This window comes from Tenebrio molitor, chromosome X, assembly GCF_963966145.1.
Source record: "Tenebrio molitor chromosome X, icTenMoli1.1, whole genome shotgun sequence".
NCBI classification, from domain to species: Eukaryota; Metazoa; Arthropoda; class Insecta; order Coleoptera; family Tenebrionidae; genus Tenebrio; species Tenebrio molitor.
The window spans coordinates 5,299,665-5,324,159 of record NC_091055.1 but is presented as its reverse complement, the minus strand read 5'-3'; the positions used below and the strand labels follow the sequence as shown (position 1 = coordinate 5,324,159).

Here is a 24,495-nt window from a genome sequence, read left to right as displayed (position 1 = left end):
ATAAAAAAAGTTAAAAATACAGACTTATTTTAGGCACAAATATAAAAACCTTATTGATTGTCGAAAATAAAAATGTCAAAAGTAATTTGATTTAGAGTTAATTTTTGAAATTGGCGCGCAGTTGTAATTGTTGTCAGTGTTGCCAATCGTTCGAGTTTGGGGTTTTCGTGTGACAGCCTAACCGACAGTTTTTCTCCAGCGGGTGGAGTCGTTTGTGATCTGTTAACAGCAACAAGTGTCAAAATAAAACTGATTTTAAATATAATATGGGTTGTGCGGTTAGTACAACGGGCGATAAAGAAGCTACGGAAAGATCTAAGAAAATCGACAGGGATCTTCGGGCAGATGGAGAAAGGGCAGCAAGCGAAGTCAAGCTGTTACTTCTTGGTAAGCGAAACGAATAACAGAGAAATCTCTGGCGAAATTTCAAATCATACCGTCCCACCCGGAAATGATTAAAAACACGTAAAGAATGTCCCCGAATTATGCGTTGTGTAACCCTACTTTTCGGGAGCAACTGTTGAATATTTAACACCGCTAAATCTACATAGCTCTATGGTTAAACGTCCCCGCATTGATTATTGTTTTTTTAAGGCGCCGGCGAATCCGGTAAAAGTACGATTGTTAAACAGATGAAGATCATACACGAAACTGGATACTCAAAGGAAGAATGTGAACAGTATAGGCCTGTTGTTTATAGTAACACCATTCAGAGTTTAATGGCTATTATTAGGGCAATGGGGCAATTAAGGATCGACTTTGCCGACCCCAGTCGTGCCGTGAGTACCACCGCTTACAGTTACATATATCAGTCCATGAAATAAGATGAGTTAATTTTTTTTAAATATTTGACAGATGATGCATCATGTTGTAACGCAGGTGACCCATAGGTGGCGCCGGGCCGCCGGGTTCATCTAATGTGTACTGCCCAGAAATATTTCTTTATCATTTATCCTTTAGGTATCTAAATATTACTTTTTTTATCCACTTATAGTGTCTATACTATACTTTTGATGTCATACTAATATTGTATCAATCAAGAATCAAAACAACTTTGTCGCTAATATGATAAAATAATACATTTAAAGTCTATTCACGTTGGATTTTCCTCTCAAGGTCAAATAATTAAATTTTTTGCCTCTAATTATGTTTTGTAAATAGTGACATGCAGGTAAACACTGTACAGGTTGGATTGAGCATTGCTAAATCGCATTATGTTGGTTAGCTGCATGTCACTATTTACAAAACTTAATTACAGAGCCAAAAATTAAATTATTTGACCTTGAGAGGAAAATCCAACGTGAATGGATTTTAGTCAACATAATACATACAATGTATTTCAAAAATAATACAGAAATCTACATTTTTCATTATTTAAAAAATATTTTGTTTTATATTGTACATATTTACTGTTTTACCTAAAAAATCCCCTTTTTACAAAAGTAATAAAACCTCAGTGATGGATAGAACGTTCTAAGGTAATTGTTCACTTTAACTACTTCTGGAATTTTCGCGTTTTTTCTGGCTAGACAGCCTCAGGACGTCCTCCTGTTGTGTTTCAAGGTCGCGCTAATGTCTTAGTATAACTAAAGGGCAAGAAAAATTCATTTGCACAAGGTTTGAGTGGTGGAAAACGATGTAGGAGGACGCCCTGAGACTGTCTAGCCAGAAAAAACGGGAAAATTCCAGAAGTAACTAAAGTGAACAATGACCCGTTCTAAAAAAACTTCTTGTGAACTGTGATGACATTTATTTTAACCTGTAAAAATCAAAACACGGCGATTTTATTTAATGGACTTGTGGTATTTAGTATGTCATCTGTGTTTTTCAATTGATTAAAAAATTATATCAAAAATTACAGGATATAGCGCGGCAGTTCTTTACATACGCGAGTGCAGCAGAAGAAGGTGAACTCACTACAGATCTCGTAATGCTGATGAAAAAGCTTTGGCAAGATCCTGGAGTGCAGTTGTGTTTCGCACGTTCCCGAGAATATCAGTTAAATGATTCTGCAGCTTATTATTTAAATGCATTAGACAGAATTTCACAGCCGAATTACATTCCTTCTCAGCAAGACGTGTTAAGAACCAGAGTCAAAACAACTGGAATTGTAGAAACACACTTCTCTTTCAAAGGACTACATTTTAAGTGAGTTTTATTTAACACTAGTACTATATTATGACATGATCTAATTTAAAAAAAAAAACCTAATTAAAAACGGTTGATTTTTACATTTTATGTATTTACGTTTCCTGGTTTGGGTAATATTAATAAGATTCGTTTTATAATATTTTTTGTGTATTTATTTTTGTTTGTTGGGGATATAATTTTTTTGACGTATCAGTAAGAAATTTGTGAAAAATGTTACTACAAAAAATCGCCGGTTTACACTTCGATTGAATGTTTTTTAAAATTTTTGCAGAATGTTTGATGTTGGTGGTCAGCGCTCTGAGCGGAAGAAGTGGATCCATTGTTTTGAAGGTGTCACTGCCATCATTTTTTGTGTAGCTCTGTCAGGTTACGACCTGGTCTTGGCCGAGGACGAAGAGATGAACAGGATGGTAGAATCAATGAAACTGTTTGATTCCATTTGTAATAGCAAATGGTTTGTGTCAACTTCTATAATATTGTTCTTGAACAAAAAAGATTTATTCGAAGAGAAAATTGCGAGGAGTCCTTTGACTATATGTTTTCCCGAATACACAGGCCCTAATACTTACGAAGATGCGTCGGCTTATATCCGTATGAAATTCGAAAATTTGAACAAAAGGAAGGACCAGAAAGAAATTTATACTCATTTCACGTGTGCCACAGACACTAATAATATTCAGTTTGTTTTTGATGCTGTCACAGATGTAATTATTAAGAATAATTTAAAAGATTGCGGCCTTATGATGTAATGGTCTGCTTTTGTATGTTGTTAAAAGTAAGCCTAAATTTATGCAAAGCATTGATTTATTATGCAATGTATAAAAGAGAAGTGAAGCTGATGACAACTTTGCAACGGCACTGATCTCTTTCTCTTCATTCCCTCCTTTGATTTAAACGAGTGATAAATCCAATAATTGATTCAGTATTGTGTTTGTGCAAAGTTCGAGCGGCTTTTCTTCTGATGTTATCTTATATAGATGTGTCTATTTATTTTTAAAGTAAGTCATTTACATGATATTTGTATGCAATATTTTAACACACGTCACAGATTTAAGCATTAAACGAATTATAAACGATGACAAATGGCGTAAGAAGAACTGCCAACTTTTTGTGTTGACTTATATGAACAAATTAAATATAAATAGGAGATTGAAGTTGTTGTATATGTGTCTGTCTATGTAAATTGCCAAAAGATGCTCATGCCATATGTATAGTAAGATATTTTTATAAAAATGTTAACATTCCTCAAATATTTTTCTAAATATTTTTTTTTCTACAAGCATACCTGCCGTAATAAATAATCGGCATTTTTGAGTCATACTAGAACTATTTTATTGTATAAAATCAGGCATCAAGTACTTTTGTTGTAATTATGTCAATAGCAGCCACTACTACTGGTTAGCACAACTGTAATTGATGTATCAAAGACTTATTTTTTTATACTTTTGTATTTCATTATTCTGTAACTAATTAGTTATTAATTTTTGTAAGTTATTTATACATTTTTTCAATGTTGTAGAAGTGTATAAATAATATATATTAATTTGCTTATATCGTGGGTCGAATAAACGTTTGTTTATGTACCTATGTACTTGTAAAATAATAACAAATATATGACGCCATCCATGACACAAGGTTGTTTTATTTTCCATAACTTGATGTTTTAGCGAAGGTATAATAGTAAAACTTGCCTTTGGCACGATAACGATATTACTATTTCCAATCAAAATTTTATTCTCGCCTGAAGGCTAAAATGTATCTAGACTAGTACTATTAGGTAACACGATTACACGACCTCCGTCTTTAACCGGCCACTCGCGTTCGGTAGTTTCATTTCAAACAAGCCAACAAGCCATTTCCTTGTTTTCAAGAGGGCACCACAGTACGGTGCTCGCCGGGTTGCCGATATTACATTTTCGAATCGTACGTAGAATGCGGAATGCAAATGCTAATCGTATAATAATCCTGATTCAAGAATAGTGTCTGATTTATTTACAAAAATATAATTATTTTGACACTATTGTTTAATTTTTCTGAAATCGGATTACTATGATGACAAAATTTTATTCAAACTGAAAAACAGTGAAGTATTCTTTGAGAGAGTAATTTGTGTTGCAGGAATGAAGGCGCTAAATCAGGCCCTACTCGTATGTATTTACTAAATTTAGTATAAAAAGGCCACCCACATTGGTAAAATTATCACTTTAATTTCTCTTCTTGGTTTTGATGGCAAATTGTTGACAAAAGATACAACTGCAAAATAAATTTTAAAATGTATAGTTAATTCCATGTTTTATTTAAATTTCATTAGAGGGAGTTACTGTACGGTCTTGGCAAGGTCTTGATATATTTTTTGGGCTACGGCACTACGGCAACAGTAACTTGTAAAGTTACTATACTTAAATATATTATATATACAGGGTGTTATTGAAAGTTGTACAGATATTTTAACCACGAGCTACTGGCTTCTTGTAGAACTCGGAAAAAATATCTAAAAAATTCTGTCAAAAAATAAAATTACATTTATTTTTTGAGCTACAATTTTTTTTAATTGCTTTTAGTCTTCTACGTTTTCAAACAACCTCGTAGGTAAAATTTCGGCACATTTTAAAAATACACCCTGTATATCATGTTTTATAAAATGTACGCCAATATAAATGTCATTTTATTTTTTGACATAGATTTTTTTAGATATTTTTTCCGAGTTCTACATGAAGCCTGTAGCTCGTAGTTAAAATATCTGTACAACTTTCAATAACACTCTGTATACAATGAGTTTTTTTTAAGACTAGCCATAGGGTTTTATATGCTAATTTTTCAACCCCCTGTTAACTTTTGTTCCGATGAAAATATTCAAACCATTTTTGGAACAAAGTTGGAAGATTTTTTAAACTATCGGATAGATTACAATTCAATATCCCAAACTGTCGAAAAAGTTGTAAAAAAATATATTTTTGAGCGCGCTGAAAGCGTCCATAAGTGGAGATCGTCTAAAATTTTGTAAATGCGCACGCACGCGCCTACCAGGAAAAAATAGACTATAGTGCCAATGCCGACAATGGCGCTACTCTGGCGGCCGCTGGACGTACTATTATTTCGGCGCCGTAAAAAATATTTTTTTCACTACTTTTTCGACAGTTTGGGATATTAAATTGTAATCTATCCGAAAGTTTAGAAAATCTTCCAACTTTGTTCCAAAAATGATTTGAATAATTTTATCGGAACAAAAGTTAACAGGGGGTTGAAAAATTAGCATGTAACCTATGGCCAGTCTTAAAAAAAAACTCACTGATATCTAGTAACTTTAGTAATTTGAAAAAAAAAACAGATATTTCGCTGACGCTACAGTTGCGGTATAGAGACGGAGTGTAATATTAATCAAGGAGGTCATGTTAGAGCATTGTTATATCATTATCAAAAGGATTTTGCTGCAACTCGTTATAGGCCTAAATACATATTGGAAATAGTCCACCGGTAAAAGAAAATAAACATACAATTAATTCAAATACATATACGTGTTTTCACTCTCATAATTAATCATTTCTGTTGTTTCCTTGCCTACAGGTTATTCTACGCTTGTCATTCCATATTTTATTTTTTATAACTCCTAGGATTTGTTGTTGCTAATGTTATCTTCTTGCATTAATAAGTAAAAACTGTTAAATAAGCTGTAACGTGCAGCACGTTCTTATCATTTCTGTTATAGATAATGTGCGTACGTACATTTATTATTCCATTACTGCAATATTACACAACTTTACGTTCTTGTTTTTGTTCTCAGAACATTTCAGTATTTACATATTTTTAATGCGTTTCAATTTAACAAATGATACGTATTTATAATAATTGTATATTCGATCGTCTTAACACATGTCATGCAATTTTGTAATATGCAAAGTAATCTAAGTAGGGGAGACCCAGTCAACGCGGTAGAAATTGTAGAATACAGAAAGCAGCATAGACACATGCGCTATATTCTCGGAAATATAACAGAGGAGATAAAACGACTAAATTAAATTATTAGCAAAAAGAATAAATGAAATAACTGTCGATTCGTACAGCTCAAATTCAATTCAGCCATAACTAGTCTAATATTTGAAAACGTTTCTGATTTACGATATTCTCCCTTATAATGACTTATTCTGGTTTATATTAATTTGCATAAGTATATAGTTGTCTCAGTGTAGTGCAAGCATGCGTGTACAAATAAATAAGACAAGAGGAAAGTTACATCGGTTACCGCTGCCGCAGTAAATCTTTTTAGAATATTTAATTGCACATCTGCAAAGTGGTTTAAAATATTTTAGGAGGTACGTAACGTTACGCATTAATATCGCGCGCCGTTACTGTTACGTCGTGATGATAATACATAATAGGTATCACAATTTGCAGTCGTCAAAAGCATATTAATATTATTAATATCAATATAGCGGAATCAGAAATATGAAATTATACAATGTGACGCCAAAAAAAAAGAGTTACAATTTTGCTACAGCTACAGCTTACAGAATAAATTTTTAAAATACATTTAATTACACACTAATTCGGGTGTCATATCTATCATATCTGTAAGTAAATCTTATTTATGAATAAAACGAAACTGGTGCAGACAGTTCGACAGTTGTAATAATTTAATTTAATAATCATTAATCACAATCTAAATTTGGAATGAAAGCTTTTAAGTTGGCAATTCTCAAATATCACATGTTCACACGGATAACAGTTTTCGGTGACAAAATATTAAATTTGACATCTATCATTCAAAAATAATTCAACTGGTGTTTCCTTTGACCCAATTTTAGAAAATTTAATTTCACTGTCACCATAACGGTTGGAAAACCAGTTTTAATACGTGAACAAATGTTGAGGTGTCTCATTTGACAAGTTAAACTTCTACAAGGGGTCTTTGACTAAACTTTTTATACGTTATTTTGAAGTACCTAACAGTTAAATGGGAGGAGCTAAAGCAAGTCTCCCTTTAACGAGTTTGTTTTTTTATAGTCAGTGACTTTCTTCGTTACGTTTTTGACCCAGCCAAATAACAAACACTTTATTCAGTTCTCTGCAGTAGGAATCCTGAAATGTCAAATAAATAAAAGACACAATGTTGAAAATGTCTTTATTGTAGTTTGGGCAAGTACAGATCTGTGACGTGATAAGTTCTGTTTGGAAATGATTATTGCCCGAAAGCCTGTTAAAGACACGGCTTTCTGAGCAACAATCAAAAGCAAAAAGAACTACAACTCCTCGCCATCGCTAGCATTCAAATCTTCTGAAAACTATTAGAGACAAAGTGAAGAATTGACGTAGGTGGACTGCAACCTAAGCACAAAGTTCTAGAGAGACACGGTCTGTCTGAAATGTGGATAATACGTCTGTTGACGTGCCAATCTTTAAATATTCACAAATGCAAATCGTGAATATGTAATAAGACAGACCGTTGTCACCTGTCCGTATTCTATCAGCTCCCGTTGAACCGCGTTAAATTTGAAATGTCGACGCTGCTTAATTATACATCAGGTCTAATGCAAGTGTCACTCTTCATTAAAGGGATTTTGAAAAATTCAAGACAACGCGGCTAGCGCACTCTTCCGTTGCGAAATACTTCTAAACGTGAACGTGTGTCTTCGGTACCTCAACCGATAGCGATTTCGGAGGTAAGTGAGCAGTCAAGTGGCGAACTGGAGAGTTAGTGGCACTGGTGTTAGCACTGTACTTAGCACTGTGTTGACCGTTCGATGGTCAGGTGAAGACTTATCCGTTTTGATTCAGCGATGGTACAGGAAGGTAATTGCGCTTTCGGCACTCGATGCGGATGTGCGCGACAAAAGGGCGTTAGTCTGGCTTTTAACCCTCCTGACTGGCCGTTCCCTCCATTTACCCGGCGAAGCTCCTCCCTTTGACACCTACACCAAAATGGAGACCTATGGACGTTAAATATTAATTAGGAAATCACACCCATATCAAAATATTTACCCTTCCGTACCCCCAGTCATTTTTAATTTGTCTCGTTTCTTGACATCTCTTCGCCATCAAACTGTCCGAACAATAGCTGACAGGGGCTTGCATCGTTATTTCGGGATATCTGCACTGCACCAATTGCATTATTTAACACCCGTCTGAAAGAAAAGCATTAGCTTATACTTTGCAGATAAATTATTTCGGATCGATCTACCCCTCCGCTCCGTGCCACCACTTTTGCTAATTATACTGCAAGTAGCACGTCCAGTTAAAATCTAACTATCAGAATGATTATATTATAGATATTTCTTTCCTTATAAATGCCTGTGTAACACAATTTCAAAAAAGTAAATACAATTTTTTGAAAAATTTTGTGATCAACAACAGTCAAATTTATCGTGTGACCCGATGGACATATTCTGGATAAGTGAAAGATAAGTGATGATTGAATTTGTAATAAAACACAAATGACTCTGTTACTGAGTAACTGTTCATGTTTTTAATTATGAGATAGAACAAACCCAATTCAATTTTTCAAAAAATCCACTGATCACTAACAAAATGACAGCTTTGATGAGCAAAATAAAGATAAGTAGATGACTTGCTCGTGGGCTCCCCCTCGTAAAGGTAGGTATATGTATTTGTAAAACATGGTCCAAAATGTTTAAAACCGTAATGACTTTTATAACATCGTTAGCAAAATGTATGCAAAAAATAGGCAATTATAGAATTAAAACATTATATTCCAATGTTTTCAAATCTAGTGTTTTATAAAAATAATCTACTTTCTTTTCTGTTGAATTTTTTTTTGTAACTTTTTGGTACAAAATAAATTACATACTTGGTGTATTATTAAATATTGTTTTTAACTCCATTATTAGAATTAGTTTTACCGTGTGTCTAGATGGCAGTGCTTCACCGAGATATTTAAATACGTTATGGTTTAATTACTTAATTATTAAATAAAAAGTAAAAACATATTTGCTCATTTACATAGGAAAATACATCTAATCTATTGGGTGATCATTTAAATTTATCTTCAAAGTTGGCGTTGAAGAGTTGATTGTGAACGCGCACTCGTCAGTCTGCAGAGTAAAAACACAAACAACGCAAAAAGTGAGGTTATTTAAACAGCTGATCAGTGATCCGTAATTCGTGGTGCGTTCACAATAGATCCTTCTACTTTGAGGATAAATTTAAATGAACACCGGATATATGCATTTGTATTATCATTTATCACTTATCAGAATTCAATGTATTGTTTATCGATGCCAAATTTTGGTTTATTTACTACAAAAAACGTTTAATTAAAACATAAGTAAAATGTGTACACTAACGACTTAGCAAAATGTTTGCAGAGCTTTTCTAACCTTTTAAAAATAAATCATTCTGTAAACCGAACTTATAATAAAACATATTTAAAATGAAGAGATGTTTATGTAATTCGCTTGGTTTGTCACAGGATTAACTTACCCCTGTCAAAAAAAAAGAAGAAAAGATAAATGGCACCAGTTTAAGTTTTTATGGAGCACACACAAAATACTAGAAAAATTACTACACTATCTCCTAAACACATAAATCAAAGCTTTTTTAAACTACAGTGTCTTTTATAGGAATATTTTTTTGTTTTCTAATTATTTAATTTTTTCATTTTGTTTTAATTTATTTTTTATTTCTCTCACTGTTCAACTGTGCCAAATAACTTTTTGGCAACAACTTATTATATAACAATGAACTCACTGTCCTATCCCATCCAAAATATCAAAGTTCGAGTTTGATGTGGTGTACAGTCTGAAACAAATTGAATGACTTCTCTCACCTTTCTAGTTTTAGAAAGTTAGTTATCTTTTAAACACTTGTAATAAATTTGAACATTCGAACTAATTTGTGATAATAATAAATGAATCACCTTCTCGAATAACTTCTTTCATTTTGTAGTGAAGCTAGTACTTGCTTTTGGCGATCTTTTGTAGTGTAGAAACTGGTTTTAAAATTGCAAATCGCATCATTATTCATTTTGAATTGTATTATGAAATTCATTACGCCGGAATCTCGATAATTCATTTTTGGCATGAACTGATTCAGCTGCCACGAAAATGATTAAATACTAGATGCTTTGAAATTTTAAAAATTTCTCCAAATTAATATGACATAATTGAGCTAATGTTTCAGTTTTTTGAAATCTCGAGTGTAGCATACTGTTCTCACTGAAGGTCTTCAGTTTGTAGGAAGATAAACAAACATGAATAAATTTGACGTCACTGCATACATAACTAATCCAAAAATGTCTATCTGTATGGTAATATTTCAGTTTTTAAAGTGTGCTTCGTGTAAAATCGACTGTCAATTTGAGACATCAGGTCTGCGAATGGATAATAAATCAGTTGTGCGTTTTTATGCGAGGCCGACTGTACATTCCTCACGGTGAATTCTGGTCAAGCTGCTGGTTAATACTTGTCATGAATGTGCTTCTTGCCCTTTTTGGCCAATAAATCGGTGCTCATTTAAGTGAGTTGTTCAACATTTTTTCATTCACAACTAAAATTCTATTTCTAGAACTGTCAAACTGTCCCACCTATTACAAACAACATTGTGCAGAACTCTGTCTCGTCGCACATTTGTAATGTAAATTTTTTTTTGTACGTCAAAGTAAATTTCTTGCTAATTTCGACACTCGTGAATGATTAAATCGTTTTTTGTGGAAAAATTTGAAACATCTAGTGGGTGACGAAAACGAATCGACACTATCACCTATCGTGTGATACTTCCTGATAATTAATTTATTGAGTAAGTTTGTAATCTGGTAGATCTAGTTTCATTTGCTTCAAATTTAAATTCGTTCAATCGCATGGTTATTATTTTTTATATTTTTATACTTTCACTTCCGATTTTACATCGTCTCTTCCATTTGATAAAACTGTACATTCAGATTTTGCAAAATAGTTTACACCCTTAATAGATGACATTGAATCCGTTTTTTGGTCCAGCTGCATTCGTTTTAAACAACTTATGATTACCTCCATTTTTATTATACACCACAGACTTTGACATGTGTTTGTAAGTCTATAGGGTACATATTTTTCCGACAATAATTAGTCCCACAACTGATTCACATAAAAGGAGCATGCTAGCGAAAACGTTTCCCTTGATCTATTTTTTTAGAATTTCACAATATACCGGAGTAGGGTTGTAGCTGCATTTTGGATGGGGGACTAATCACAATTGTGATGTTTTACCCACTAAACCTTTTACCTGAAGACTTGTCAGTTTATATAGGTAAAGATAGTCGAGTGTTCAATTTGACGTGTGGGTGACCACAGCTGTTAATTTTTTAAATGAAGTCAATTTCAAGTGCTCTATATGTAACTGTACTTAATATTTAATATATTGCTTTATTTTATTATTTCCAAAAAAACACTTAAAAAATACCTACTCTTCGATATGAGTTAATTTAACTATAAAATAAAAATATAATTTAAAATCTTTTCCAGATTCGGCAATATTATCGGAAATTTTTGTATTATAAAACAAAAATGTTATTTAAAAAAATGTTTGCGGTACAAAGATGAGTGAAAATGATTATTATCAGAAGATAAAAGGTTTTAAAAATGATTAATTTGATATTTGCGTCTACCTTAATTTTTACAGGGGAATGCAGTTGATAAAAAATAAACGGATCAATAATAGGTCATTGAATAAGTGCATTGTTTTAATTCCCAAAATAAAAATACATACATTGGTGTATCTTTTATGAAAAAAGGGGGTGTTTGGTAGTTTCATTGATAAAAGAATTACTAATGTTAAAATTCATTTTACTACCAACTAATTGGCCATTATGGTTGCTTATGGTTTAAAATTTAAAAAAAACTCTGTTAATTTTATATTTGACGGTAGGTACATAATTAATTTTGAAATATGTAAATTTGAAATAAAAAAAAATAAAACATTTCTTTTATGGGAAAAGGTAGTGTCCGTAGCTCCATTGATAAAAAAATTATCAATGTTAATAATTATTACCATTATAATAATTAATAGAAAAATAATCTGTATTAATTTTATATTTGAGAGTAAATAATTTTGTTTTTGTTTTGGATAGGGACGAAATTGTCTGTTAAAAGTTTCAACTAATTTATATTTAAATGAAAATATTCTTTTCACAAAGGCGATAATACCTAATGTTAATACATAATTCGATTCAACGAAAATTTATCAGGGAAGTTATTATTTCACATAAAAATAAAATAAAGGCCATTCGTTATCAAATTAGATTATTATATAGTTACTATTAATGGCATAGTAGAGTAGACTAGAGCGCTTTTTGTTCCAACAACTTTGATTACATCGACGAGTCAATTATGTCGACGTTATCAGTGATGATATTTATCATTAATTATAACTTCTCTAATGAAACTACATAGTTAGATTAATAATCATTTTGATGATGGTCGGAAAATACTCTGATAACTATAGGAAAATTATCAAAACAAACTTACTTTATTGTAGAAGTGTATATTAAAAATTTTGTAAATATCGTTCAAAAAATGTATGCGTGATATTGACTGTTGTGTGAAAAAATAAACATGTTAACTAAATAGAAATTTTAATTGTGCAGGATATTTGTGTAACAGCTTATCACTTATTTAAAATTTAAATTTGTTGTTACTTTTTGCTAATTTTAATTCAGATGTGGCTGTGTCAAAATGTTAAAAATATTGATACATTTAAATTGTGAACAGTAGGAGTTTCAATTTTTTGACAATTGTACAATTTTGGTAAGGATAAAAGTATAAAAAAAAAGATTTGGACAAGCCGCGTCGGCCAGATCTTGTTGTAAGTCATACCTCTTGGTCCAGAGTGGGAGGTGCTGGGATCGCGTGTCGGGGGTGTCAAGTGGAGCTAGCAACGGTCAAGCGGAACAGGTGCGAGAAATCGCGTGTAGATGTCGCGTTCACGATATGTCTTAGGCTTTGGAAGCGCGCTGCGATACTGTCGGTACTTTCTGGCTCCAACCCATTGCCGTGGGCTGCTGATTGCGATCTTTGTTTGCAAGAATCGCCGTGCATCAAATGGGTTCAATGTCGCACCTGGGCCTCACCCCTCTCACGCATCCGTTCCGTAAAAAACCGGCTCGAATAGGATATTTGGGGAGCCTTTGTCAATGGGGTAGAATAATGGAATCTGAGACGCGCCGACCTACCCCTAACTCACCCTTTTCATACGCGATGATGCTGCAATCAGCTTCTAACCGTCACCGGGACAGAATCCGCCGTCTGTCTCTCGGGTGCATCCCCTCTATCAAACGCCAAGCGACCTTCAAACGTTCAAACCGCGATTCTGCAGACTCTGGAACCAGGTCACAATGCCGCCACGAACCGATCAGTGATCACTTCAAGCCCAAAGATCTTGTCCGATCAAAGATCCAAAAGTTTTCAGACTCCAAAACAAACAGTCACCTTAGTTACGATCATTAGTCTTATCGAACATCATGTGGTAATTTTTCCGGAAAAAACATATCCAAAGCACTTCAGATTCAGTGTAAACACAATCAAATCAACAGTGTTCTTCAAAAAAAAAAAAAAAATATTTTTTTTATTAACAGTCAACGAAAACAAACAAGTGAAAAACATTTCAAAAATTGACACGTTAATATCAAAGTAACAAATAGTTTCCACTAAGTACAAGGACGACTGTTATCAAATCGAAGTGTGGTAAATTTTGATGAAAAAATACTCAGATAATAGGAAAAAATAGAGCAAAGTCTGAAATTTGAGAATACGGCAAACTATTATGATAAAAGACAATTAAAACCGTCCTCCTGATGACAGCGATGACAGCTGCCAGTAGTGCCAGTCACACATTGTAAAAATCCATGATATTATGTTGTGTGAAGTAAACAATGTAATATAAATTGTTTTAGATTTATCTATTCGTAATCAGAAAAAGACTGTTGCAAATTAAATTGATTTAACGAAATGATTAATTATTTAGTTTATCAATATAGTGCGACAGGTCAAAAGGCATCTGCAAATTTTCCATGAACAAATTGATAAATAATAACCATTAGCCAACAGAATTGAAGAGTTACTTATTGACGCAAACATCGCAACAGAATAAACTATTTTGCAACATAACTGTCTCTTTCAATAGATTTAATGATCCTTGATACATAAGGGTGAAAAATATTAACCAGGCGACACAGAACGTCATATTTCTAAAATATAAAATTCTTTTGTTATACTGCATTACTGCATACTTATATGTTTGTTTGTAGGTTAAAGATGGATTTGGTTCCGTTGGAGTTTTCCCCCGAAACAATGGGTATAGTATGAAAGGCAATTTTTTAACAGACTTAACACATGTGACATGTAACCAATAATAGCAAATTAACAATAATCTTTTTGCATGGTGCATAACAATATTGTTCTAGGTGATCTAATGTCATTATTTGTATTTGTATCTTAGATATATTTATCATTGTTTTAACAACTTTGTATCATACAATAAACGTCAATTTCTTGTTGATGATGGGGTATCTAGAATCTCTATTGAAGGATATTCCAAGTGTACACTACTTTTCTTTAATTTTGAATGGTTAAAATAAACAAAATCTAGCAGCTTCATTTTAAAAAATTGTTTCCGTTTTCCAATAAATACAAAACTTTTAATTTTACGATTTGTGAAATTTGTTTAAATTTAACAAATAAAAACTAAGATATAATTTTCCTCATTAACAAAAGGACGAAAGAAATTGTGACTGTTATTAAAATAGACCGGAAACTGCACTAAAAGCGGAATATTTTATCATGTGATGGCTAAAATTTACCACTGAACTGCTTTAAATGTATAATTTGATTAGTGGAAAGTCAATTAAGGGTAATCTGCAGTTCGATGTGACATGTGCAACCGCTTACTCGTTAAATGGAAAACTGTGACAACTTAAATCATTAAATAAAATTCATGAATATGTATATTTTCGCTTATTTTATCACACATTAAATATTCGTAACTAAGTTAGCAGAAATTATAGAGTATTTTGTTGGTTTTTAACACCTAATAAAAATGTATAGTGATAATAAATTGTAAATTGGTTATGCAACCAATTATACAGACAGACAAATTATGCTATTTGTGTTGGTTTGGCAACTTTCATTCTTTTTCAAAGTCAAAGAATTTAAACCGGAACGATATCTGGTATTGATTGAGGAATGACAATGACCGTATTAATTGTCCTCAACAGTAGTTTCTAGCAATCTTATCTATTAATAGCAAATAATCGTTAATTATTACTTTTAAACTAACGGGGAACAATACGCATTTTAATTTGTTGCGATCAATCGTCGGTCAATCGTCGCGACGAATACGAGCATCACACACGGTGGCTTCAAATATACGTAAAAAATATTTGTCAGAATTAGTGGTGGTATTCATGGACGCTATTTAATGAGCAACTACGTCTGGACCATTTCATTGATTTTGAGTTCAAGATACTATTTTTATCTCCACATGTGCAATTTCGATTAGTGACGGTTAAGGATTTGCATTACTTAATCACAGTATACACTCTCCAAGTGTTGTGCAAGGTAATACATTTACTTTATACATTTAATAATTTTAGCGTAAGTTGGGGTCAAATTAAAATATCTTAAAATACCGAGCGGTCCATCACCGTTCGAATATTTTCGTTATTAAAAAATTCATTACTATGCAATTTCTTGTCTGATTCTTTGCTTGTTTGCATTTATCGCAGAATAAAGTTTCCAAATTGCTATGTACCTGCAACTAGAAATGAATTTTATTCCAACAATACAATTGCATTGTTTCTGTGTGAAACAATATTTTCTACCAGACTCGTAAGTGCAAAATTTACCAACACCATCAAAAAATTATTTCTTAGCATGTAGAAAATCAATTTTCTTTTACTTGATGTAGATAGTGTAATATAAATTCTAGACACACTTTCAAACGTCAAAAATATATCCACACTTATTATTCACTAATCGTTCATTATTTTGCTCGTTAATTTTACTCTAGTATCATCAACTGGGAAAGGAATGCATATGTAACTGGACTGTTATCTAAATGTCCAACATTTTTTGATAGTGAATTGAAACGTGTGCGAAGCCTTAACGTCTATTTTTCATTTTGTGCTTTGCATAGCTTCTTGACTCTTAAAACTTAGTTTTGAAAAAGTTGTACAAGTCGTACAGTTCCATCAATTTTTAAAAGGCATTGTATTTTAAGACCGAAAATGTTCAATTCGATCTCGACGATTTTGAGTGAACGAGTTATCGAAAGTCATTGGAATTTACTCTCAAAAATATTTTAATGAGTATGAGTCATTGCTGCCGCTTATCGTTAAAAAAAATTCCAACATGAAACTTTTTAACCATAATTATGAATGAACACAAGCAAAAGTGATTGGCAACTTTGACTAGATTTTGACAGGAGACTTTCTTTCTAAGCACCTATATAACCTATTAAATCAAGAACAAGGAGAGTATTTCCAGTAATGTTTTTACCTGATTATTACATATTTGCATACTAATAAATACTGTTAAGTCTTTTTATAGCTGCAGTGGTTGTCCTTCAAGGTTATTATTGATAATTACAGCTACACAACACAATAGAGTTTGCTATTAATTTATTTGTTACAAAATTGGCCATCAATTCCTATATGTGAATATAAAATAATTTAACAAATTAACGGAAAATCCAACAATTTTTCGATTATTAAAATGTTGAGTCTTGAATTCCAAGTCTTTATAAGTAATTATTTTATTGCAATAATTTTGACTCAGTTGCTTATCATTTAAGCTTAATATAAATTACTTATTATTTATCACCATGCATATTTTTTTATATAATTATATACCTTTATTAAAGCAAATTTTCGTTTCATATGCCAAAATGTTTAGAACTGCTGTTAGTCAGACAATCAAAACAACAAATCCTTATCATTTAAAATAGATAACATACGTAATTGTCCAGAGAAGATCTAGCATATGTCAAGTGTATCTACCTTAAGTCTAATTGCATCGTTATCTGCTGTTGTTTTTAATTATCAGTTAAGTGCATTCAGTCGGTGAAAATTGTGCATTTTAAATAATTTTGTTTACAATTGGTATTTATTCTTTTTATTTTGCAACATGTAGTTTTCGTTCTATCCCGAACCCCTTGTTGCTCCAATGTTCGTATCGATTTTTATCAGTACATATCTGCACGTTTGTCGTTGCTGTGTTATCGTTATTTATTACATTTTCCAGGCTTATCCATTTCCTCTGTATTTTGAACGACTACTGAGCTATGAAACTATTTGCTTAATGAAACCCCTTCATTGCTTAATTAGATCTTACATTGAATCCAGAGACTCAGTTTGTTGAGGTTTTATTTCAGGAATCCAAATCGCAAGAAAAATGATCAGAATCGTACGCCGTAAGCTCCGGGTCACCGGCCCAAAATCTTCCACATTCATACATTATTATAATAGTAAGATCTGTGTTCTGTGTGATGTTCTCGACTGAATGAACTAGTTTCGGAAGTAACAATTATGACAATAGCAGAGATAATGCACGACTGCAACAAAAGGAAAAAGAAATTGTGACATAACTTATCCCTCAAGTCTTGTCTTGACAATCATTCTAGTCTTGCGCGGATTTTTCTTATTCTTATTATTGATGTACAGTGCAATCAAACTGGAAATATTTATCGTAAATTAAAAATTGAAATTACTCTCGTTATTTGTTTTTTTATAGCATCTGTACATTTGTTCCTAAAGATTTACGACATTTAAACGATCTGTTTTTACAACTGACATTAATTATTCCAGTAAATTCTAATGGGTATTTTTGTGCTAAATATTTTGCAGTAAGGTGAAGCTTAGGTACTATTTATAAAACTGTGATCACTCCATTTTTCAATATTGCGAATATTGAAAGCTATTTTTAATCATGTCCAAATAGAGTGACACAAAATGAATTTAACACAGCTGGGTAAGAAATAATCTATATTCTGTTAAATGTTATTGTTAAGACAGTCGTTTGAAGTATATTTTTGACGTTACTACTGGAGGGATCTATGATTCTAAAAATGAAGAGATTTAGGTCTTGTGCGATCGAATTTTGACGACGTCGTGAATAGTTTACGAATGTACTTCAATTGGTATTACCTCTGTAATGTGGTGACAACAAAATGATTGCGTGATACATTTGAAGAACAATAATTTAATCAGTGATGATAATACAAATGAGTTAGTTTCTAAACGGATCGGGTTAATCAAATGTTGTTAAGGTTGATAAATATTCATTAAACGTTTAGGTATAATCGTTTTGACAATTATATTTAAGTAACCCTTCTTATAAATTTATAAGACATCACACTGTCAATGTCAAAGCGATTTCGGCGCTTGTATTAACGCACATGCAAAATTTCGTCGTCGATATGAATAGATAACGATGCAAATGCGATTTGCTTGTTCGAGCTAGTGGTAGCTCTATGCAAATTAATATATTATAAGCAGTGCTGACTGTAGAATGCGCCAGTTATATGCACCAATAAATCAATCGCGATTTGGTCAGTTTGTTTAAAATAAATCTAAGTGCTGGCGATTTTAACTTCCCACCCCGGCTTTTGCAGGAATACTGTTCAAAAAGTCAAAAAAGAACTACGATATGTCTGAATATCAGAGTAGTGCCGTCATTTTGCCCTCCGCACAGAAGGAGATTTCAACGAGAAAAAAGCCCTGGAGGGCTCTCGTAGCGTACTGGATTTTAGGACTTTGCAACAATTATGGATACGTAGTGATGTTAACAGCCGCCGGAGATATCATAGGAGAAAGTGAAGTAATAATTGTTGTTATTTTTTTTACTTACGGTGTTTTACAAAAATTTTGAAAATGCGTATTAGTTGTAGGTAGATGTTTTCAGGCAGATGTCACCATGACAATGCTACAAACGAAACATCTATCGGATATATGTGATTCCAGATCAATAGATTTTTCATTACGTTTTTTAAAATTAAAAAAATTAACGATTTTTTATAGGGCTCGAAAAGCAAAGAACGAAATTGTACATATATGTCTACAGGAGCCATATTATTAGCCGACATAATTCCAAGTTTACTAATCAAATTATTTGCGCCCTTTTTTCCATTCTTTGTAAAGTATGTGTTCACAAATTTAATTTTTTAAATTAATTTCTTGAATTAATTTCAGTTTGAGGGTAGCTCTTTGTGTACTTTTTTCTTCAGTAGGATTTATTTTAGTGGCCTTTAGTCAAAGCATGACCATGTCTTTGTTAGGGGTAATAGCGACTTCCTTCTGCTCAGGCCTGGGGGAAGTTACTTACTTACAATATAGTTCCTTTTTTGACAGGCAAGTTATTGCTTAACAATTTTTTTTTTGTGGTAAAACGGTTTTTATAGAAATGTCGTTTCGACATGGAGTTCAGGAACTGGAGGCGCCGGGGTTATTGGAGCCCTTTCTTACTCTATTTTACAGCAGTTGGGATTGAAAACAACACTGCTGGTGATGCTCTTGGTCCCCGGATTGATGGCTGTGACGTAAGTTTTTTTGAGCCTTTGATCCTAAATCTAACTCGAAAATTACGTGAAATTGTAATCGAAATATTCACAGCACAAATAATCATTTATTAATTGTTTACGTTTGTGTGAGTTTATTCATCGATTGATTAGCACTGTATATAATGTTTACTGATACCGTGAACTATGATAGTATTGAGATGTTACATTAGATATTGAAATAATTTTTAAAATACAAATTTACGTTATGGTAATGAAGAGAGTAAATATTTTTCGTTCAAACCAACGAGGTTTTTCTTTTCGCAATTAAGATAAACGTATCTTGTTGAAATATGAAACGGGGAATTACAACCTTCGTCAATTTTGAATGGCAGTGACTGCGGTTGGTTTTTTAAGTGTCGCGATTAACACACAAATGAACTAAAAACAGACTCAGCTCCAAGAAATTTAATAATAGAACTTGCGTTTCCCCATTTTGTAAATTTAATTGTGATTATTTCCTAATAACCCATTTTTAGCAAATCATAATTAACTGATAATAAATATTCAATACTTTTTATTTAATAAGAGATTCCTAATATCAGATAACATCGAACACACATAAAGATTTGTTCTTGGACCCACAAATTATTGTAATTTTCTCTTCAAATTTGTTTTTTATGAAAACTCATTTGAAAATTTATGACGTGAATATTTATTTGTTTTGTATACTTAATTCTAATTAGGTACAACACAATTAGATTAAGCCGCGAAACTTTTTTTTCAGATTTTTCATAATACTACCAACACCTGAAGTACGAGACGATGATGACCTTAATGTACAAAATCATGTGAACAGTGAAGAAATAAAAAATCCGAAAAAAGCCTTAGTGAAAAAATTCAGACAAGTGCCTTCCTTATTCAAGTACATGATTCCATTCGGTTTGGTTTATTTCCTTGAGTATTACATAAACCAGGGAACAGTAAGTTTTTTCCACGAGATTCGTACGAAATTACGCCTTTTCTGTCTCTATTAGTTCGAGTTAATCAATTTTGACAATACATTCCTCAAACCAAGCGATCAATACAGGTGGCTTCAGGTGGTTTATCAAGTTGGTGTGTTCCTGTCTAGATCTTCAGTGAACTTCTTCCACATTAAACACATTTGGTTGATGTCAGTATTACAGGTGAGAATTATTCCGTGTCTGTGGTAATTCTATATTAAATTTGGTGTCTTCAGGCTGTTAACGTGGTAATTTTCACCACCGAAGTGATTTATTACTACGTTCCATACTTTTGGATAATGGTGGTTTTAACACTATGGGAGGGTTTGTTAGGTGGGGCCGCCTATGTTAATACTTTTTACAGAATCTCTACCGAAGTAATTTCGAAATAGTAACGTACGTGGCGACATCTTTTACTAACTGATTTAACTTGTAGGTGAGAGAAGAAAAGAAACAGTTTTCCATGGCGATTACAAGCTTTGCGGACACTATTGGTATTACATTGGCGGGGATCGTGGCGATCTACGCACACAACGCCATATGCTCTCTCCCGATGCCACAACGTTAATTTATTTCGTATTTTTATATTTATAATTATAAATAAAACATGCGCATCTGATTTGGCAAATTTTATTGGCACATCGAGAAAAAATCACAAACAATTTAAATGGAGTATTATAGATTCGTGTGACTAATCACTCAGACTTATAAAAAACTTAACCAAATGAACACTAATAGGAACATGACAGTACAAAAATATTGCCACAAATATTTCAACAAATATATCACAAATGTTTGAAAAAATAATTTAAAAATTTTCTTTTCGTAAATCGTTTCTTTAACTCGCCTGAGAAAAACATAGCGTTCTAAATAACGCTCAACTAAGGCCTTAAATACTGTAAAATTTATATCACACCAAAAACGAATTCAAAATAATACTGAAGTAGAACGTAAAAATTACTTTTAGGCAATTACAAACATTTTGATTGAACGACGGCTTTCCCGCCATCATCGTACTCCTGTTTCGACACCCACAGTTGCTGGAATGAGCCCAACGACGTCAAAATCGAACCCCCAGACCAAGCTCCGAACTTCCTCTCGGTGGCGCCCGGGGCACTGATTATTTTCAAACGCATGCTCTGAAAAAAATCTCATTCAGTAATACGTACAAATTAAAAACTAACATTACCGGTGGTGTCTTAGCTGCTAGATCGCGATTCAGACGTTCTGTAAAACCTTGAAGATTGGAGTTTCCCCCTGTCACCACAACACTTCCGTACATAGCCTACGACATTAAAAACATGCGCATGCGCGAGACGTGTATTGGGGACACTTACAGGTCTGATGTCGATATCGCACATTCCAACACTGGTGGTGACCAGGGGGCCCACACCTAGCGTAGGTTGAATACCGGATTTAGCTCCTGCGACGGGATTGAACATAGGCTCTGGGATTTTAAAACGCTCCACTCCGAAATCCTTGTGGAAGCCGTTGGGAAACTCGTAGTGAATCGCCGGCATGGTCTTGACGACTTCTTCGTCGTATAAATTATCAGAAACTTGCAAAACTGAAGCTTGGAAGTCTTGCATCACTTGCTGGAATTTTAATCGTTTCGTACATCGTCGGGGGTTGCGGTAGAAAGTGTGCAGACTCACTTTGATCATATAGTTGTGCCAAGAGTCGGTGAGCTTAGCTTGAATAACTCTGCGTTTGAAATTGGCCGCCTCTTCAGCTTTGGTAACTTCCTTAGATGCTACCATGCAAGGAGGGACAATTTCAATTCCTTTTTCGTTTAAATAATTGCGACATTGTGTGCTCAAATAATCTCCCCCTGCTGGAGACTTAACCACAGCTTGTGTCAGCACAAAACTGTGAGGGGTTTACGTTCGATTATTAACAATAAAATCACAGACAAAGGCAACTACAAGCACAAAAAGCGAACAAAAACGGTACAAGCAGCAACATAATCACAAAATGGACAAGCAATGGAATAATTAGTGGTGGAATGGGTACCCGTCATGTACAGGAACTGCGGAGGTGTGAGTGGCTCCGCTATCAACAACAAGGCAAGTCGGACGCCCATTGGCGAAGGCAGCGAGGGATGCGTTCTTAGCTAAATAAAGAGCAGGAACATTGTACTTCTCAAACATTAACTCAGTTAATTGCTCCCTTTTAGAGGGGGTTACCCATGGAGGCTCTGTGATAAGCAAAGGATGATCATTTGGAATCGCCCTCAAAGCATTACTGTAAATGTAATCCAAAAAATTTTCGAAGATTTCCCAATTTTCCACCATTCCATCTTTCAAAAATGTTGTCAGTTCCATTTCTGCAAAATAACAAAAAAGATGTTTTGTTAATTTACTTCTAAATCAGACAAATACCCATATACATTTAATTGTAATAAAAACAGGAAAACTGTGTAGTTTTAGTTTGTAACATTATGTGAAGCTGTATGACATAATGTCATTTCCCTATTGCTCAGACAGTTATGATGATGTAATATTCTTCAGTTTAGGCTATTTTCAAAGCTACGGCGTGGCACAAAAAAAACGAAAAAAAAAAGGATCTTGCAAAAGTCAAGATTAACGTTACTTTTAACGCAACATAATCACTAAAATTTGTGCTAATTATACAATACAGTGGAATCCGCTTATAATGGAGTTCAAGAGAACAAAGAAAATTATTGCAAATATAGCATTAGTGAAGTGTTCAGCTTATGACAATATGAATTAAATACATGAGAAATTAGCCAGATATTCCAATTTTAAAACTATGTGAAACAAAAAACATGGACAGATTGTTTTTTAAGTTTTGTAATTTTCATTTCACAAATTTTTGATGCACTGTAAACCCACGTTTTTGACTTCTAGACATTATTACAATATTTATACAACACACTGCAAAGATCCACATTCAACAAAACTGCAATTGAATAATAGGAATTTAGGGGATGCACAGAACACATCTGCTTATAATAGACCAAAATTACGATTTTTAATTCATTATGAGCGAAATACGTCATAACTGAGCATTTTAATGTATTTTATTCTTCCTCTATATGCAAGTTTTCATTACAAGTGACTGTGGAGTCCCATTGTATTTTGTTTATTAATATTCTATAAAGATAGTCTTTCAATATTTGTGGGGTATTAACCATTTTACCGCCTACTTTCCGCTTTAGCATATGATAAACGCCAATAGATATTTAAAATAGTTGTGTAAAAATAAAAACTTTGAAATTTATATAATCCCCTTGTAAAAAATGACACAATAAAAATGTTCTCCTTTTATGTTAAATATATCTTAATGTGACCTAACAATCGTGTTGTGTAATTTGTGACGCCTACATGTATACAAAAAGGATAAAATAAAAATACCAGATCTCCGAACATTAATTGATGTTATTCCAATGTTGTAACGCTTTTGTGTTACATCATCATGCGAATCTAACCAGACTCCAATTGTCGAAGGTATGTCCAATTTAGGACTATCTTCACCGCCGAAGCCAGCTCTCGTCGAATTATGGCCAATGTCGAAGACAAGAGCCCCAACTTCATCTAAAAGTGAGGTTATGTTAATCAAGCGATCTGATTATCGACTCGAAAAGGTCACCTCCTCCATAAACAGCCCCGCTCATTTCTTGCTTTTTTTAATAAACACAAAATCACTTATTTCAATACATATCGCACGTCTGATAATTATTCTATTAAGAAAACTAACAAAAACAGCAATTTACCGGCTGTTTATAAAAACAAACATGGCAGCCAGATAGTTGAGAATGAAAAACTGACTTTTTAATTCTGTTTTGTTTAATTGTACATGCACGGAGTCAGTTAAATTTTACTTGATTATTTATGGCCCCTTT

General features: G+C 33.0%; 3 protein-coding genes across 9 annotated transcripts; 2 read left to right on the top strand and 1 right to left on the bottom strand.

Moving 5' to 3' along the window:
* The first annotated feature begins 167 nt into the window (after nucleotides 1–167).
* On the top strand, nucleotides 168–3,785 carry Galphai (G protein alpha i subunit). The gene is made up of 4 exons (XM_069060506.1): nucleotides 168–387; nucleotides 595–779; nucleotides 1,862–2,148; nucleotides 2,423–3,785. The coding sequence occupies exons 1-4, from the start codon at nucleotides 267–269 to the stop codon at nucleotides 2,898–2,900; spliced, it is 1,071 nt and encodes a 356-aa protein (XP_068916607.1). The 5' UTR covers nucleotides 168–266; the 3' UTR covers nucleotides 2,901–3,785.
* A 2,547-nt stretch (nucleotides 3,786–6,332) lies between these two features.
* On the top strand, nucleotides 6,333–21,249 carry Cln3 (CLN3 lysosomal/endosomal transmembrane protein, battenin). 7 transcript variants are annotated; one of them, XM_069060055.1, is made up of 11 exons: nucleotides 10,474–10,620; nucleotides 10,669–10,899; nucleotides 14,384–14,430; nucleotides 18,745–18,950; nucleotides 19,151–19,269; nucleotides 19,322–19,480; nucleotides 19,531–19,668; nucleotides 20,414–20,609; nucleotides 20,664–20,813; nucleotides 20,867–21,007; nucleotides 21,067–21,249. In XM_069060055.1, exons 3-11 carry the CDS (start codon nucleotides 14,391–14,393, stop codon nucleotides 21,196–21,198), a joined length of 1,281 nt encoding a protein of 426 aa, XP_068916156.1. In that variant the 5' UTR covers nucleotides 10,474–10,620; nucleotides 10,669–10,899; nucleotides 14,384–14,390; the 3' UTR covers nucleotides 21,199–21,249. The 7 variants fall into 7 exon arrangements, with proteins under 7 accessions (XP_068916155.1, XP_068916156.1, XP_068916154.1 ...); XM_069060054.1 differs by lacking the exons at nucleotides 10,474–10,620; nucleotides 10,669–10,899 and adding an exon at nucleotides 6,333–6,461; XM_069060052.1 differs by lacking the exons at nucleotides 10,474–10,620; nucleotides 10,669–10,899; nucleotides 14,384–14,430 and adding exons at nucleotides 15,738–17,233; nucleotides 17,506–17,598.
* LOC138139675 (actin-like protein 6B) lies at nucleotides 21,245–24,384 on the bottom strand. The gene is made up of 7 exons (XM_069060063.1): nucleotides 24,243–24,384; nucleotides 24,008–24,187; nucleotides 22,644–22,956; nucleotides 22,286–22,499; nucleotides 21,968–22,225; nucleotides 21,820–21,915; nucleotides 21,245–21,769 (listed from the first exon to the last, which is right to left on the bottom strand). Exons 1-7 carry the CDS (start codon nucleotides 24,265–24,267, stop codon nucleotides 21,602–21,604), a joined length of 1,254 nt encoding a protein of 417 aa, XP_068916164.1. The 5' UTR covers nucleotides 24,268–24,384; the 3' UTR covers nucleotides 21,245–21,601.
* Nucleotides 24,385–24,495: the final 111 nt, after the last annotated feature.